Source organism: Pteronotus mesoamericanus, unplaced genomic scaffold (assembly GCF_021234165.1).
Source record: "Pteronotus mesoamericanus isolate MK-2021 breed Mesoamerican mustached bat unplaced genomic scaffold, CSHL_Meso_final contig_78, whole genome shotgun sequence".
NCBI classification, from domain to species: domain Eukaryota; kingdom Metazoa; phylum Chordata; class Mammalia; order Chiroptera; family Mormoopidae; genus Pteronotus; species Pteronotus mesoamericanus.
The window spans coordinates 1105788-1123397 of NW_026555258.1; the positions used below are offsets into that span (position 1 = coordinate 1105788).

Consider the following 17610-nt stretch of genomic DNA (forward strand, 5'->3'; position numbering starts at 1 on the left):
CTCGGGCCTTCACCTCCACCTGGGCAGCCCCTCACCTGCCTTGCTCTCCGCAGGCCCTGCTCAGGGCCACCTCCTCAGTGAGCCCTCATGACTTCTTTGTTGTATGTCTCCCCACCAAAATACAGGCCTCCTGGGACAGGGACTTTTATTTTTGTTTCCCTCTTTCCCCAGAAAGTAAAACAGGACCTAGCCCACGTTGGTCAGTTAGTCATTCAGTTTCGGACTAAATGCCTGAAGAGAAGAGCGAGGGTGGCCCACACGTGCCCGAGGTGGCCGAGGGGCCACCGGGTCTGCACTCAAGTCCAGAAGCTGCCAGGGGCGCAGCCCAGGCTGGGGTGACGCTGCTGCAGCCGCAGGTGGGGTGGGGTAGGGGCCACAGGGTTGTTGGCCGATGGATGGAAACGTCCTCACGTTCTTCGAAAGCTGCCATTTCACTATTTTGCAGCCTCCAGCTGCTGCTGCTTTGAGGGCGGCCCCCCAGCTGCCCCGGGCCTGGGTCGCCCTGTGTGCCAGGCCCTCCCGGGGTTTGACCCTTGAGGGGCAGCGCTGAGGAGCTTCGGGAGGGCCTCCCGCGCGGAGCCGAGGCCCCGCTCCCCTCCCCTGCTCCCTGCGCGCCTCACCTCCTCCCAGAAGATGGGGTTCGCCTCGTAGCCGCCCACGGACAAGGCATCCCCCTGCAGGCGGAGGTAGACCGAGGCGTCGTGGTCACGGACGTTGGGCATGTTCTGGAGGGCAGAGCGGAGAGGCCATGGGTCAGCGCCCCCCCAGGGGTCCCGGGCGCACAGAGGGCCCACCAGCCTCCTCCTCGCCGTCCGGCCCCGAGGGCAGAGGGGACCGGGGCCTCAGGGTGCCCAGCGGACAGACCAGCATCACGCCAGTCTCTCCTTCCCCACACCCCATAAAAGGGCTGCAAAGACGTGAAAAGGGAGGGAATGAAGGAGGGGGAGGGGGAGGGGGAGGGAGCGAGGGGAGGGCGCAGGGGGAGCGGAGGGAGAAGGGAGCAGGAGGGACATCCCAGCAACACAGGGGGGTGGGGGGTGCAGGGGGACAGCGAGGGCCGCGCTGCAGCTGGGGTTTGGGGGACGGGGGACTGAACAAGCAGGTCAGTGCGCCGCCCCCGCCCCTCCAGCCTGCAGGGACTGAGCGGGAGGCCGGCCCGGGTCCCTCTGCGTGGGGTGACGGGCAGGATGGGTGTGCGCGCATGTGTGTGTGTGTGTGTGTGCGCGCGCGCGTGCGTGCCCGGATGTGAACAGGAAGGCGGCCTAGGGTCCTTTCTGAGCAGCTGGGCCCAGGTCCCCCCACCCCCACCGGGGCAGCCGAGGGCCCTGCGCCGCCCAGCGGGAGGCCCGAGGTCTGGCTCTGGAGTCAGGGGTCCCCAGGCACTGCCGGCCGGGGAAGGTGGGGTGAGCCGCACCCCTCCCCCCACAGCAGGCTGGAGCTGCTTCTGGGGAGGCACCACGTGGCCCAGAGAAGGCTCCGGAGGCCGACACCGGGTCCCCCAGAGAAGGAGAGGGCTTTCCCGCAACCCCCGCAAGGGGCCCTCCTGCTGCCTGTCCGGCTGCCGGTCGGCCTGCGGGCAAAGGAGGTTCAGAAACGGGAGGAGATCGGGCCCGGAAGACAGAGGCCAGACCCCAGACCAAGAAAGGCATCTTCACACGAAACGGGATCCTCCAACGGAAGATGCGACAGAAGGGTCGGGTCCGGCCGAGACCGTCCTCCAGGTATTAGGCCAAAAAAGCATGGGAATCGGCAAGTCAGCCCTGGGGGGCAGCACCCCCATCCAGGGGCCCCAGAAACAGAAAACGGCGCCGAAGGAAACGTTGGCGCAGCCCCCGGGACGGTTCCCCCGACGGAAGCCCTGGAGCTGTGCGGCGGCGGCCTCGCGCACGGACCGGGCCTGCACTGAGCCGGCGGCGCTCGGCGAGCGGGCGAGCCCGACGCGGGGGAACAGCGACCCCGAAGGCCGGAGACCTGGCCCCCCTTCAGGGCTCTGGGGGGCGGTTTAAACGCAGAGCTCCAGTCCCAGACAATCCAGTGTGAGGAAGGAATAAAGACTTTCTAGCTCATTCACGACACAAAAGCGTGCCCTTCTTCTCAGAGGGCACCCAGGGAGCGTGTCACGCATCCGGGGTGGCAGACCCACAGACAGGGTGGGAAGGCCCTGGGGGCACAGCCGAGCGAGGCCAAGGGCTCTGTCCAGACGGAGAGGCCTGGAAGGCCGCTGGCAGTGTCCCGGGGAAGGGATCGGGACTTGCAGGCTTCTCATGATTTCTCTGGCCCGTACGAGTGGGCAGAATATGTTATGGACAGGCGCTTGGCAGATCTGTTGGAATGGTTGAGGGGATGTTGTAACAGTGATGAGTAGCAATGCAATACCCTCAACAAAATACTAGCTGACAAGTGCAGGGACACAGAAAAGGGCTTACACACCAGCTAATCCTTTTATGGTCTTTCCTCATCACACCCATAGAATGAGGTCTAGACAGATAGATTATACCATATTAATCTATGAGAGAGCAGGAGATGATAGATAATCGACAGAGAGAGATGCAGGGCCCAGTGGGATTTATCTCTGGAAGGCAAGGTTGGTTTAGCACCTGAAGATCGATCAACCTCAGTGATACACCGTGTCAACGGAGGGTGAAAACCGCTACCCTCCATAGAGGCAGAAAAACCGCTGGGCAGAGCCCAACACGCTTCCCGTGACAAGCACTCGACCGTCTGAGAGCAGGAGGGAAGCCCCTGGTGAAGCGCATCTAAGGACACCTGCCACCGGTGCAGACTTATTGGCAGCTCATCCTGCGCGACCAGCCCGGAGAAGGCTGCCCGCCCCCGCCCGGCCGCGCCACGTGGCGCAGGACCCTCGCCAGGGCGGCGCTCAGGCGAGAGGAAGGGGTAGCAGGCATCCGGCCTGGAGGAGGAGGAGGAATACGACGGCCTCCATTTGCAGACGACATGATCTCGCATCCGGAGGATCGGAAGGACCCCCTAAAAGACCGTTAGAACTAACAAAATAGTTCACCAAGGCTAAAGGGCGCAAGGTCAACATACAGGAACGCAAAATCATATTTTACTCACAAGCAAGGAACAGTCCAAAATGAACGGAAGCAAGTAATTCCATTGACATCATCGGAAAGATTGCCAAGGTGCTTGTGAGTAAATGTAACTAAAGGAGTGCAGGGCTTCATTTAAAGACAAGGAAATAATTTGGAAAGAAAGTAAAGGAGACCCAAGGGAGTGCCAACACTTGGGTCTGGGAGAGGCTCCCTGTCGCTAAGCGGGGACCCTGCCCCGCTGGCCCGCTCTGTCAGCACAGCCCCCCGAAACCTCCGCTGGCCTTGTGGGGACGCTGACGGCTCGCCCTGAAGTTTGGATGAAAATGCGAGGCACCCAGAATAGTCTTTAAAACAAGTGGAGGACCCACACTCTCTGAGTTCAAAACTACCACAAAGCTACTGGCACAAGACGTAGGGGTGTAACATACGGCAAGACGGTGGGCTCGGCGGAGTCGGACCCAAGGTCCAGAAATCCACCCGGGGGGGTTCCTCTCCACCAGGTGGCCAGGCAATCCCGCGGGGGAAGGAGTACTCTCCAGCCAGCGTGCGGGGCGGCCGAAGCCCCCCCCAAGACTGAAGTTGCGCCCCTCCCTCACACCACCCACAAAACCTAGTCAAAATGGACCACAGACCGAAGTAAAAGGGCTAAAGCTATAAAACTCTTAGAAGAAACATAGGAGTAAATTTTTGTGGCCTTGAATTAGGAAACGCCTTCCTAAACACGGCACCAAACCCGCAGTGACAAAGAAACACGCGTCGGCTTTGTCCTTGGTCAGACTGGGGACCCCTGCGCTCCAGCGGCGCCACCGAGGACGCGGAGACGCCAGCGGAACAGGAGACGAGATTGGCGAATCGTAAACGTGAGTAAAGACTTGTGTCCAGAAGATATTAAAGACCCTCACAGTGAAAAAAAGGACAAATAACACAACCTAAAGATGAGCGAAGCATGTGAATGGACGTTTCTCCAAAGAAGAATCGCAACTGGTCAATAAGCTCATGACAACAGGCGAACACCACTGGTCATCCGAGACACGCAACTCGCAACCACGGGGGCCTCGCTGCCCGCGCCGGGGTGGCCGGAATCAGACAGCGACAAGCGTTGGCGAGGACGTGGGGAAGCTGGCGCCCCCTCCCCAGCCGGCGGGGACAGAAGACAGCGCAGCTGTTTTGAAAACAGTCTGGCGGTCCCTCGGAACGTTCAACGCAGAGTCCCCGTGTGACCCTTCCGAGGTGTCTGCCCAGGAGAAAGGAAAGCACGCGTCCACACGGACACCCCACGCGGCCACGCGGCCGGGGATGGTCACAGCTGCACCACCTACAGTGGCCTACAGCTCAGACGCCCCTCAGCAGCCGGGCGGCCGGAGACCGCGGCCGGCCCTGGGGCAGCGATCCGCTGCGGGAAGGCACAGAGACCTCATGCCTGCGCCCTGGGGGGCCTTGCAGACGCCGCTCGAGGGACAGGAGCGGCCATGAGAGGTCCCAGAGGGTGAGTCCCCCTCATTAAACGTCCGGAAATGGAAACCCACAAGACAGAGGGCAGGGGAGGGACGGCTGGCGCCGGGCGGGCGTGGGCGTGACCGGGAGCGGGCGGGGTTCGGGGCGCAGGGGATGCTGGCGGATGGACGGGGGCCGGCGGGCCGCAGATGACAGGCCGGCGGCGAGAGAGATCGATAGGTGACAGATGGCAGGTAGACACAGAATGCCTGGCAGCCGAGTACAGGCAGGTGGGGAGACGGACCTGGGTGGGCAGCAGAGGACAGGCAAGGTGACGGGTGGCCGGCGGACAGCTAGCAGGTGGGGCGATGCGTGGCAGCCGTGTGGGACACGGAGCAACTAGAGAAAACACTATTCACAAATCCAGGGCACAGCGCAGCTGGACGCTGTGTGCCCGGGGGTTGACAGTATTAACATCGTCATTGTATCGCCGCCCCCGGCCCCTGAGGTAACAAAGGAGCGAGACCGAGTCGTCCGCGAAGGCGAGCGGGGGAGGGGCCGCCGCCGAGGGCTCTGGGGCCGCCCCTCAGCCCCGCCCGCCCTGCCCGTGGGCGCGGGCCCCGCAGCGCTGGAAGGAGAGCGTGCACACGGCGGGGCGCGGGGTGGGGGGGCGCCGGTGTTGGGGTGCAGGGCACCCCGGGGAACTGCGCCACGGGAGCCATGGCGGCGACCGAGCGTGACGTCCGCAGTCACGGCTGCCGAACCGACGGAGCCCAGCACCGGGGCCAGAGAGCAGGGCAGTGGGGACACCTGGTGGCCAGGGAAGGCCCTGACTTGTCTTCCCGCAGAATCAGCGTCCCCGCCTCCCGGTGGCCGGTGACCGAAGGAAGCCAGGCTTGTGCAGGGCAGGGACGAGGCGCCCAGGACCCCTTGCTGGGGCCTGACCCTAACCCTGGGCGGCCTTGCCTCACGCCGCCCCCACCCCAGACGCTCTGCCCCCCGCCCCCCGAACGGCCCGCGGCGGCGGCTGCCCCGCTCCAGGCGCTCCCCCGCCTCGCCCCCCCCGCCGCCCCCACGGGAGCGTCCACAGGCCGCCCCGGGCGCCCGCCGAGTCCGCGTCAGCCTGCCTGTCCCCTTGCCGTGTCCCCCGCCCTCCACTGGGACGGGGCCTCAGCCCCTCTCTCCTTACGGCCCCAGGTTCTCGACTGGAGCCTGGAACACTGGGCTCGTCCTGTCAGCGCTAGATGGGGGGACAGGGGACAGTGAGGGGGATGGTGGGGGGCAGATGGGTGGATGACTGCGTGGAGGGAAGCAGCAGGAGGAGGAGGAGTCCACAGGCACCCGGACGAAGGGATGCACAGACGACTGGGCAGACAGACAGATGGACAACCGGGTGGATGGAAGGAGAGCCCCCGTCAGAGGGGGTGGGAGGGCGGATCGGCGACGGAAGGGCGGTACACGGAGGGAGGGAAGTGAACGGAGGGACGGAGGGTGGGCGGAGGCAGGAGGGAAAGAGGAGAGGCCATGACCAGGCGGCAGGAAGCCACCAGGCACGGCTGCAGGGGAGGGGACAGGAGAGGCGAGGAGGGGAGAGGGCCGGGCTGCCGGGGGCTCTGAGGCCGGACCGCGCACGTGGGGCCGCAGGCACGCGGCTCCCCTGGGCCGCCTGCAGGACGCGGTCCGGCCTGGCTGTCCCGGGGGAGCAGTGCCGAGGGCCCAGGGAGTCCGCGCCCCCGGCGACGGCGCCGCTGCCTCACCGGGGTCTCACGCCGCCCGGAACACCCGGGGCCGTGTGCCCGATTCCCTGCCCAGGCGACCGAGGCCCTGGGGGTGAGGGAGCCCGCGCAGGTCGTACGGCGCATAAGTGCCGGGCCCCGCGCCTCCCCACACGCCAGGCCGCCGCCCCGCCTGGCCGGCCGCTTGCCTGGATGCCCTCGATGCGCTCGGTGACGACGTAGGCGTGGTGCATGGCCACCAGTGGCACCTTGACTCCAGCCATCCGGCCGACCGCGTCCGCCCACACTCCTGCGGGCACAGCAGGACAGCTCAGCTCTGCGGGCGCCGGGGGCGGGGGGGCCCGCGGGGAGGGGCACGGGGACCGGCAGAGCGCCGCGCCCACCTGCGCAGTTGACCACACAGGGCGTCTGGATGGAGCCGTGCTCGGTCTCCACGGCCGCGACCCGCCGCACCCCAAAGTCATCCGTCCGCACACGGATGCCCGTCACCGGGCAGTTCTCGATGACCTGGGGAGAGACGGGCTGCTTCCGAAGCCGCGCGGGCTCTCACCGCCCCATCCCAAAGGGCCCGGCCGCACAGGACGGCGTCGGGGAAAGGCGGCCGCCCCGCCCTGGGGACTGCACCCCCGCCCCTTCACGGGGAGGGCTGCCCCACCCCAGTGGCTCCTTTCCATGAAGTGACTTAAAAAAATAAGGCCCTGCCCCAGCGGGTGTGGCTCGGAGGACTGAGCGCCGGCCTGCACACCAGAGAGTCGCTGGCTCAGTTCCTAGTCAGGGCGCCTGCCTGGGTTGCGGGCCACGTCCCCAGTGGGGGGCACGCGAGAGGCAACCGCACAGGGACGTTTCTCTTTCTCTCTTCCTCCCTCCCTTCCCCGCTCTCTACAAATAAATAAATAAAATCTTTTAAAAAATAAGGCCCCTTTGACTAAAACCTGTCCCGAGCGTCCGCACAGCGGCCCAGCGGCCCAGCAAGCGTGTTCGGAGTGGCCTGGACATACTGTCCCCTCGCGGGGATTTCAGTCTTTTCTGCTTGTTGGCCTTTTCTAATGTGTTTTCCTACAATTATGTGCACCCTTGAGACAAGAGAAGATAAAAACGACGAGGCGAGGTTGGCAGAGGCGCCCCTCGTCCTTCGGGGCCGGGACCTTGGGGGAGGGGGCTGGCGGACAGCCCCCGCGGGTCCCCAACGCCAACACCGCCCTCGCGGGAGCGGGCCGCCGCTCAGAGGCCCCGAGGCCCCGCCGCAGCGAGCAGGGTGCCCATTCTCCCGCTCCGGGTCCTTCGGCAGGAGCAGCGGCCTGGCAGCGGGGACCCTGGGCCGGGCCCTCGGTACCTGTGCCCCGCGGGCGGTGGCGGCCCGGGCGAGGGTGCTGCAGGTGCCGGCAGGGTCCATGGTGCCATCGTGCGGCACGTACAGGGTCCCGTACAGGTCGTCCACGTTCATCAGCGGGTACAGCTCCTTGGTCTCCGCCGGGCTCAGCACGTAGGACTCCACACCGTAGGCCTTGCCCAGCTAGGGGCCCAGGGGACAGCACCTGAGCCCTCGGGGAGCAGGCCTCCTGCAGCTCAACGCTCAGCTCGGACCCTCCCCACGCCCCAGCGGCCCCTGCAAGCCCCGCGCGTGACGACAGCAAAGCCCGCGTGCCCGGCCCCCCGGCCCCCCGGGCTCAGCGTCCCCTGCTCTGCAACGGGTCCCCTTCCCACGGGGAGGCTGCCGAGGCTCAGAGGGGCCGGCCAGGGCCGCGCCGGGGGTGGAACCCAGCCCCAGCGGGGCTCCGTCCCTGCGCCACCCGCCCACCCTCCCCGCAGGGGGCGCACCCCCCGCCGAGCCCCCCGCCCCAGCGGGGCGCACCCACCGACATGAGCCTCTTGTACTCATCCAGGCGCTGCCGGTTGGACGCGATGAACAGGCCCCCGTTCTGGATCCAGCCCGTGTGCAGCCCGGTCTCGGCCTGCAGGTCCTGGCTGACCACGCGCCGCGTGTGGGCCAGCAGCTCCACCTCCACGTCGCTGGGCCGCAGCTGCCACAGCAGGCCTGGCGGGGAGCGGCGGGCGCCGTCGGTCCCGGCACCGGGGTGCCGCGCCCCTCCCCCGGGCAGGGCCCCAGCATGTCAGGCGGCGCCCGGGGCCCGGGTCCGTCCCTGCAGCCCCGGCAGCCCCGAGAGGCCGGTGAGCAGGAAACGCGGGGTCGAGGCTGGGCCCGGGCAGCTCGGAGGGCGGCACCGTCAAAGGCCGGGTTCCGCGGGCACCGGCTGCCGCTGAGCCCGGCCCGGCTGCCGCGGGGAGACCGCGGTGCCTGAGGCAGGAGGGTTACTGCAGCCAATCCAGGCCCTCCTCCCACGCAGCCGCCGCCTCCAGGGCCTTGCGCGCACTGACTGAGGGGGCGGGGCAGACGGAGGTGGATGCCGTGCATTCGGGCCGCCGGTCACCCCCCAGGACGCGTGCGGCCTGGACGCTTCCCACCTCTGCGTTCAGTGACCTCATGCTGGTGGCGTGACGTTGGCCAAGTTAGGGTGCCTACCCCAGAGAAACAGGTGGACTTGACCTGCCCCGGGTCAGGGCCGAAGGTTGGGCGCTCTGGGGACCTGCACGCAGTAGGTGCGTCATTCGCACCCAGCGGTTGGTCAGGAGGAAGAGTTGGGTGTGGAGGAGCCCAGTGTGCACCCCACCCCGCCGGCCCCTCCCTGCCCCCCCTCAGGCCCCGCACACCCCACCGCAGGGGCCCTGCCGGGAGGGGCTTCGCTCTTTCAATAGACAGCTGGCTCCCAGCTCGGTCTCAGGGTCGACCTCGGGGGTTCCCGGGGCGACGTCCACTCCGCCTCCCCCCAGAGCTGGGGGGCTGAGGGACCGGCAGCCCCGATCTGCCCACCCGCAGACTGAAATCGGCCCAGGCCGGGGCCTGCCCGGGCGGGTCGGCCCCGTGCCAGCCCGCCGCCCGCCGCCCGCCCTACCTGCCGTGTGCCAGGTGGTCCCGGAGGTCAGGCGCTGCCGCTCGAGTAGCAGAGCCCCACTCACGCCCAGCTTGGCCAGGTGGTACAGCGTCTGGCAGCCCAGGCTGCCTCCGCCGATGACCACGACGCTGGCCGAGCTGGGCAGGGGCCGGCTTGGGCCTTGGGCCACCGCCGAGGAGCCCTGGGCCTCCTTCAGCGTCCGCTGGTAGGGCACACTCTTCTCCGTGGTGGTGCCCGCCCCCGAGGTCAGGGGCCGTGGCCCCAGGCCCTGCGCGGGTCTCCGAGGGGGGCGCGTGGCGGCCACACGCAGAGCTCGGCTCAGCGAGGCCATAGAGACCCCAGGCGGCATCAGCAGGGGGCGCTGGGGAGAGAGCAGACGACTGGGGTGGGGGCTGGGCAGGGTGCGAGCCTGGGCCGTGGCCCTCGGGCCCTCCTCCTGCCGCCCCACGGCCTCGTGGGCTCCTGCCACCGTGCGGTGTGCACCTGCCTCATGCACCCCGAGCCCTTTGGGGCCCGAGGCGAAACCAAGAACGGTCATGAGGTCCAGCCACCTGAACAGCACACAGGGGCTCAGAAGCTGGGTCCCCGCCACCCCCCTACCTCTTCACTGTCCTCCCCACGGACTTCAGGGCCCACCTGAGTCCCTCCTCCTTCAGGAAGCTCTCCTGGACTTCCCCAGCCAGAAAAACCTCAAAATTAGAAGAATGTGACCAGGAGCCCATCTTCCCCGGACAGGGGTGCTAGAGGGACGTCACCCTGAGGACGGGGGTGGGTCCTGCCCAACATGGGGACAAGGCACGCCTCGGAGGGGCCTCCTGGGCCCCCCCAGGCTGAGCAGGGAAAGCCGAGGGGCTTGGCCGTGAGCCGGTGTGGAGCTGGGCCTTGCCGTCTGCTGTCCCATCCCAATTGATGTCAATTAACTAACTGAGAAAGGTGACCTCCATTTCCAGTACCAAGGACCTGCTCTCGTCTGGCAGAAGGTCCTGAGGTTGAGGCAGCGGAGTGAGAAGCGAGGACAGTTCCTTGGCGAGTAGAATGGGGAAACTGAGGCATAGAGCTAAACCCATGACTGAGCAAGTTTCAGCCAGGTGCACAGGGTCACCAGGGCAGAAGTCCCAAGCGCCGGGCACGGGGCAAACCTGGGAGAGCAAGGGCCTCGCCCCCGGGGTGACGTCTGCCCCCCCTTTCCTCTCTGGAGACAACATTCAGTTCCTGGCCCCGGAGAACAGCAAAGCCGTGGGGCCACACCAGGACCAGCTGCAATGACTAACCATCCCCCGCCCTGGCGCTGACCCATCGGTGCAGACCATGACCCTGAAGGTCACACCTAGCCCTGGCTGGGGTGGTTCCGTGGGCGGAACGTCGTCCTGAGAACCAAAAGGTCGCCGTTCAATTCCCGGTCAGGGCACGTGCCTGGGCGCGCACGAGAGGCAACCGATCGATAATTCTCTCTCTCTCTCTCCCTCCCTCTCCCTCTGTCTAAAATTGAATAAATAAAATCTTCAAAAAAAAGTCAAACAGAAAAAGACGTTAAAAAGAAAGCAAGCCAGGGCGCACCTGGAGGACGGAGGCCTGTTCCACGGAAACCCGCCCCCGAGGCCCCCCTCGGGTCCCGCTCGCCTGCGGGACAGAGATAAAGGCCCCAGACCAGGCCCTGGGGCTCCCGCCCCCCCTCGGGGGAGCCCCTCCCCGCCCCCACCAGGCATGCGTCTCCTAAATTAAGGGCCCTGGAGGCTCGGAGACCGGCAGCCCGGGGAGCTGTGGGCGAGGCCGCGCGTCCCAGGCTGACCCCCCCGCCTGTGCCCAAGGCCCCTTTCTCCGCGTCCTCAGTGAGCTGAGGCAGCCCAGCCTGGGCCCTTCCCTGTGTCGCTGTCCCCAGCTTTCATAAACACGCCGTCAGGCGCCTTTCCCGCACGGAGCTGCGGGCCCACGCGCCACAGGCCGGCCCAGGCCGCCCCGCTCCGGGCCAGGTCCCCGGCCACAGGGAGGAGACAGGCCCGGGGCTGCTCCGCGGCGGAGCTGGGCGGCAGGGCCAGGCCTGTGTGTGGCCCCGTCCCGGCCTCGGGTCTGCAGACGCCCGGGGCCCGGTGTGGGGGAGGCGCCTGACCCGCTGTCCTGCCCTGTCCCATCCTTCCCCATGGGGGACCTGGGTGCGGGCCCAGCTCCGGGGGGCAGGGCTGCCCTGCCCCCGCACAGCAGCCCTCCCGGGAGGGGGACAGAGGGGCTGCAGGGAGCCATGATTTGGGAGGCCTTGGGGAGCAGGGACTGGAGGTTGGGGCAGGGCCTCCCCATTCCTTCGGCCCCAGGGTCGGACCCCGCCCCCCCGCCGCCTCGTTCCGGCAGGTGGCCCGGGCACGGGGAGGTGCCCCCTACTAGAGTCTGAACTCACCTCCCGTAAGCTCCTCGAAGCTCCTCAGCCTCCCAGGACCCCCCAGGAGAGGTGTCCTACCTGTGGAGAGTCGGCCTCACGTGGGCGCGGGGAGGACTGCCCCACCGCGGCCCCGCCCAGCCCCCTGCCCACCCCTGGCCTCCCCCCACCTGCGTACCCCCCACGCTCCGGCCTGGGCGCTGCCACGTGCCCTGCCTGCCCGCCCGCCGGCCAGTCCGGGATCTCCTCCTGGGCCGGGCAGCCCCGTGTGCCTGCGCCGCCGGGAGGCAGCTGCTTCAACATTAACCTGCTCTCCCGCCCCCTTCCCAGACCCTTTCCCACGCCTGGGTCGGCAGAGGGGCCCCTGGCTGCCAGCGGCAGGGGGGGGCGGGGGGAGGCGGTGCAGAACAGCCCAGGGTTTGGGGTCACACAGACGGACGGGGGCTGGAGCGACCCCTTGACCGAGTTGTGAAGCGGGGCCCGGAGGAGCCCCTCGGGGGCTGCAGGGTGGGGAGTGATCAGGGAAAGGGCCAGGCACAGCTCCCACCCCTGCCTGCCGCCCACCCCCCCACACGCACAAGCACACACTTGCACACAGACGTGTGGCCCCGCCCACTCAGGCCAAGGCTCGCAGCAGCAGCGGGAGGCAGAGAGGGGCGTGCAAGCTCCCGCCCCCAGGGGAGGGCCTGGGCCCTGCCTCCTTCCCGAGGGGCTACCTGGGCGCCGCAGGGCCCCTCGGTCCCAGAGGCCCGCCAGGGTTTGGCCTCGTGGCCTCTGTGGCGCTGTCCCCTCCTTCCTTCCTGCGGCCTCCGGCAGGAACTGGGCCGCCCCGCCCCCTGCAGCTCGGCCAGCCCCTGCCCCCGCCCCCGCCCCCCGCCAGGGATGCGCCGCCCAGACCGCGCCGCCCGCTGGGGCAGCAGCCAAGCAGGCGGCTCCCAGTGGGCTGTGACCCTGAGGCCCTGTCCACGGTCCTCGGGGCGGGGCTGGTGGCCTCACCTCCTCACCGCTCAGACGGGGGTCACAGGGCTGCTGCCCCGGGCCAGCCGGGCACCCCTGCCTGCCCATGCACTCCCGCGCCCCCAGGCTCGCCCCGCAGGTGGGCAGAAAGTGCCGGCCAGTGCGCAGCCTCTGCACGGACCTGCCCGTCCAGCCTGAGTGTCTAGGGCCGCCGGGCCGCCCTTGAACGGTTGGGGGCGCCGGGGCCGGAACGGGCGGCCAGCTTGGCTCGGGCCACAGCACGAGGCCTGCTGTCCGACCCTGGGTCTGGGGCGTTTCGTCCGTGCCCAGGAGGAGAGGGTGCCAGGAGAACTCCACGCATATGCGCGTGGGTGTGCCCAGCGTGCGGACAGGCGCCGGAGTGAAACCGGGGCCCCATCCCCCATGGGACCAAGGAAGGCAGTGTCCCCCCCCCATGTCCGGGTGGCGGCCGGGTGGCAGCTGGGTGTCGCCGGTCCCTGCGGTGACTGCAGTCTGACAGCTGGCCGGGTTCTCATGGGCACCGGGACGCAGGGCCACCTTGCCGCTGACTCGTGTTGTCCGTGCTCACTGAGCCGCTACGGCACACGGTGCGTTGCTGGGGGGCCCTGCCTTCGTGGGGTGCAGGGTCCGGGGGGAAGACGAGGCTGGTGCGCTGGGGCCGCCTCCCCGCAGGAAACCCAGGAGGGCATCCTGGAGGAGGCGGCCCAGGCCCTGGCCTGACTGTGCTGCCGCCATTCTCTGTCCCCACCACGGGGACAGAGCCCATCCCTTGCGCACCTGGCTCCCCCAGAGGAAGGGTGGCCCCTTGGCATGGGGCTTCCTTGGGGTGTCTCGGGGTATATCGGGGGTCCAGGCAGGGTGGATGCCAGCCTGGACTCTGTGGGGCGGCCAGCCTGGCCCAGCAGCCTGAGGCAGGGCCGCGCTCGACGTGGTCAGAGAGGGCAAGGAAGGAGCGTGGCCACGTCCCCCTGAGAAGCCCGGGCACAGGGTCCACGGGCGTGTGACCTGCCGGGCACCGCAGCCCCAGGGCAACAGCTGGAACAGCCTAGGCCCCAGTTGCCCCTGGCCTTGCACTCGGACAAGCCGCTCTTGCAAAATTCTCACACGGCAAGTGGCCAGCAGAGGCCCCTGGACTCTGGACAAGGGGCGGCGGCCGGGCCAGGCCGGGCCGCGGTCAGCCAGGTGACTGGCCGGGCCCTGCTCGGGTCTTGGGGAGGCGGATGGGCGACCGGGTCTCTCCTGGCGCTGGGGAGCACGGCTCGGGAGGTGGCCCGGCCCCAGCGAGGGGCACCGAGCGGGTCCTGCTGCCGCCTGGCAGCTCCTGCTGGGGCTGGTCCCCCGGCCGAGCCTCAGCCCCTCGTTCTGGCGAGCAGGGCCCCTCCGCCCCCCTAGGGCCCACGGAGGGAGGGTTTGTGAGTCTGCCTGTGGATTATTACCTGGCCTTTCAGCGCGCTCGGGAGAAAACCATGTGCAACTCAAAGTCCCCACCTCGGCAGGCCGGCCCACGGCCCTCCCCCTCCCGCCACGGGCAAACCGCGGCGGGGGTGTGGCCGCCCCTGCCCACGTGGCCAGCCAGAGACGCCCGCTTCTTGCCCGGGCCGGCCGTCGGCGGTGCCTGCCCAGGCCCCCAGGGCAGACGGAGGTGAGGCGCGCGGCTGCCGCACTCTGACTGGGCAGAAGCCTGGGGTGGGGCTGGGGGAGGGGCCGGGGTAAGCTCTCGTGTGGCCCTGAGAAAGAGGGACACTAAAGACAGCACAGCCCAGAGGACGGCGAGGCCCGGCCACACCGGGTGTGCAGCCCAGGCTCCTCCGAGCGCGCCGCGCGCGAGAACCGCCGTCGCCCGCTGTAGGGCAGAGCCGACGGAGCCGGACACAGCGGGGCGCCAGCCCCGGGCGAGTCACGGCCCAGGGAAGCTTCCAGAACAACTTCTGAGGGCTGGGTTTACACGGCCAAAGTTCTATTTATCCAACGAGAATCTTTAATAAAAAAATAAATAACCACGTCAACTACCCTGATGTCTTCAGAAGGCTGTGCTCAGTCATCCGGGGTGAGTGGTGGGTTGCCGGCGGCGCCAGGAGGGCGCCCCGTTCCCGACACCCACACTCCGGGGGCAGGCGGAAGCGGCCCGGGCTGGCCACTGGGGCACCGGCGTTCCCAGGGACGGGGGCCCCGCACACCCGGGGATGTGGGCGCCCCCGGCCGGGGAGGCAGGCGGAGCTGCGGGGCCTTCCCCCCAGGCCCCTCTCGCTGAGGGGTTTCTGTTTACACACGTCGCGGACGCGCCGGGCGGTTCCTGCAACCGCCCAGGTTTCCAGGCTTCTCTTGGAAAGCGGGGACACGGGGCCCCGGCCCACGCCCTTGCCCAACACACTTCGGTGGAGCCCCACTGTGTCCCCAGCCACCTCCCCCAACCCCGCCACTTTGCCCTCCCCAGAGCCCCGGCCGGGCGCCCCAGGCCCTGGGGGGCGGTCGCGGCGGCAGCTTCCTCTCTCCGGCTCCAGGGGCAGGAGCCCCGCAGAGGCCGCCCTCGGGTGGCGGGGCAGCCAGTGACCCCTCGCAGTGACGGGGCTCTGCAGGCCCTCAGGCGCCCGGTCCAGAAGGCTGAGCCTTCGCAGGAAACGCCTCCCCCTGGTGGCCACAGGTAAGTATGACATGCTGAGAGCTGGATCCCGAGACTGTCCCTAGGACGTGTGACCGAAAGGCGGGTGGATCGCCGCTGCCACGGCCGCTCGGGCTCAGCCTGGCTCTCACACTGTCCTGCAGGCGCAACGCGCCCTGGCAGGGCCCTCGCTGGCCGGCGCGGGCCCTCTCCGCTCCCCGGCGGTGTCCGCTTCTCCCCGCCGCCGCCGTCCGCCCCCACTGTCTAAGCTTTGGGACTGTGGCAGCGGACGGCCCTCCCCTCGGTGCCTTGCCGTCCTCTCTTCCTCCTCCGCAGCCCTCGGGCCAGAACTGGCACTGCGTCCCCGCCCTCCCTGCAGCCAGGTTAGAGCCGACGGGCGGTGGTGGCCGGCGAGAGGGGTCGTGCCTTCCCTGCACCTTCTCCCTCCGCGGCGGGAGTGTGGGTTCAGGGGCTGGAGGCGAAGTCCCCTCGTGGACCAGAGGTGAACTGGGGCGGCCACACACCGGGGACCAGACAGCCCCAGGGAGGCCCCGTGTCTGACACTGTGGGCCCGCCCTAGCCCCGGGTCACGGCCCCGGCTGTCATGTGAGCGAGAGGTGACCGTCTCTTGCTGTGGTTGTCCCTCGCTACGCCAGGCCGGAACCCTCACCGCGGCGGGTGTGCGTCCACACGGAGCTGCCGAGGGCTGAGGCCCCCTGCCACACAGTCCCCGCAGCTCGGCAGTGTCAGGATGAGGGACACGCCCTGGGCGGTGTGGCTCAGGGGGAGCATCGTCCCACAATGAAAAGGTCGCCGGTCGGTTCCCGGTCAGGGCACCTGCCTGGGCTGCGGGTTCGACCCCTGTCCAGGTGCATGGGAGAGGCAACCGGTCGATGTTTCTCTCTCACATCGATGTTTCTCTCTGTCTCCCTCCGCCCTCTCTCAAATGAGAATAAAATAAACGTTAAAAAATAAAAGACACGGAATCATCATCCAGAGAGAAGCCAGGGGACCACATACGTGCACGTGTGGGTTTTCTTCTTACAGGAAAAAGGATCAAAACTCAGTCCTTCAGGAGAACAAACACATCACGCTGGGGCCAAAGGACAGGGGTCTGGCTTCACCCGCAGCCGCGGGAAACCGGTCCTGGGAGGGCGCGGGCTTGGCTGCCCCCCCGCCCCGCCCAAGCCATCGGCGGACGGCGGTCGTTTCAGTAACCGTGCCTGTAATCCGTGCACATCTATTACATTTGTAATTTTCTACACGGAAAAACTACATTTTACATGGACAATTTGAGAACGCTCAACGGAAACATGGAACTTTTGTTCAAGGAGCCGGCGCAGACTCTCAGCCCGCAGAGCCCGCCGAGCCCCCGGTTCTCAGCGGCCAGGGCCGCCCGCCGCGGCTCGGGGTCAGCGTCGGCGGCACGCTGCCGGTCCGCCACCCCGGGCTTTCCTCGCTTCACGTTCGCAAATAAATTTGAAACACGGTGCGTTCTCGTCTCGACTATCTTTTGGAAGCATGGTCTCGGTTTGGAAGCACACGGGAGTTCCCTCTGTGCATTTCATCGCTGATTTCTAACCCAGCGCCCCGTGCGGGGCGAGCTCGCCCCACACGGTGCCTGCCCCACGGGCAGGCGGGGCCCCTCACGCGGGGGACGGGCGTCACACCCTCGACCCCAGCTTGTTAGGGCGGACGGCAGAGACACCGTCCTGCTGGCCGAGTGGCAGGGGCCGACAGGCTGGGCCTCAGCCAGTGCCCGCGGGGACGTGAATTCTGCCAGCAGCCTCGGCGCGTGTGGCCGGGGCCTTCCCCGGTCACCCCTGAGACGAGAACACAGCCCGCCGTCACCTGGACGCAGCCTGGGGAGACCCTGGGTGCAGGGGCCAGCTCAGCTGTGCCCGACCTGACCCACCGGAGTTTGTCACAAGGCAGTAAAATGAAGACAGTTACCAGAGCTGTCACCTCGCCCTCCTCCCAAACTGCGGAGGGTCCCAAGGTGCTGGGTGGCCCCTCCCAGGCCTTAGGGTTTACTGTCCCCGTGTAAACGCCATCCTGTCTTCAGCCACATAGTATCCACTCTACCCGTTCCTCTCAGTGTCGGATACAGCTGCATCGTTACCGTTCTCCTTCCCTCTGAAGACGCTTGAGAACTTTCTATAGACAATCCTTCAGGGAGGGTATGTTAAGCTGCTTCTCCTTCTTTTGCCTTAAAATGCCTTGATATTGTCCTTTTTCTTTTTTGGAAACCCACTTTTGGGGCTGCAGAGTCTACGCAGGCCCTGAGGGGACAGTATTCCACTGCCTCTGGGCCCTGTCGCTGCTGTGGAAAACCCTCCGCACGGCCGTTCCGCTAGAAGAAACCTCCCTCCGTTCTCTCCGGTTATTTTGGCTGTTTTACTTTGAATCCTCACCCAAGGCATTTCCTCTTGGCTTTTAGAGGCGGGGGAAGGGAGAGAGAGAAACATGGGAGCGAGAGAGAAGCATC

The 17610-nt window shown here is 67.5% G+C and overlaps 1 protein-coding gene across 2 annotated transcripts in view; it reads right to left on the reverse strand.

The window, feature by feature from the left end:
* Positions 1 to 13994, reverse strand: part of SARDH (sarcosine dehydrogenase) — a 39193-nt gene extending 25199 nt beyond the window's left edge. Inside the window, exons 1-8 of one of the 2 annotated variants that reach the window (XM_054584136.1) lie at positions 13960 to 13994; positions 11567 to 11626; positions 9178 to 9538; positions 8083 to 8261; positions 7560 to 7739; positions 6610 to 6733; positions 6415 to 6515; positions 621 to 725 (exon numbers count right to left, since the gene is read on the reverse strand). In XM_054584136.1, coding sequence (XP_054440111.1) covers positions 621 to 725; positions 6415 to 6515; positions 6610 to 6733; positions 7560 to 7739; positions 8083 to 8261; positions 9178 to 9526 — 1038 coding nt within the window. In that variant the 5' untranslated portion in view covers positions 9527 to 9538; positions 11567 to 11626; positions 13960 to 13994. Of the gene's footprint in view, positions 1 to 620; positions 726 to 6414; positions 6516 to 6609; positions 6734 to 7559; positions 7740 to 8082; positions 8262 to 9177; positions 9539 to 11566; positions 11627 to 12261; positions 12344 to 13959 lie in introns of those variants that run through there. The other variant, XM_054584135.1, reaches the window with a different exon arrangement.
* Positions 13995 to 17610: the final 3616 nt, after the last annotated feature.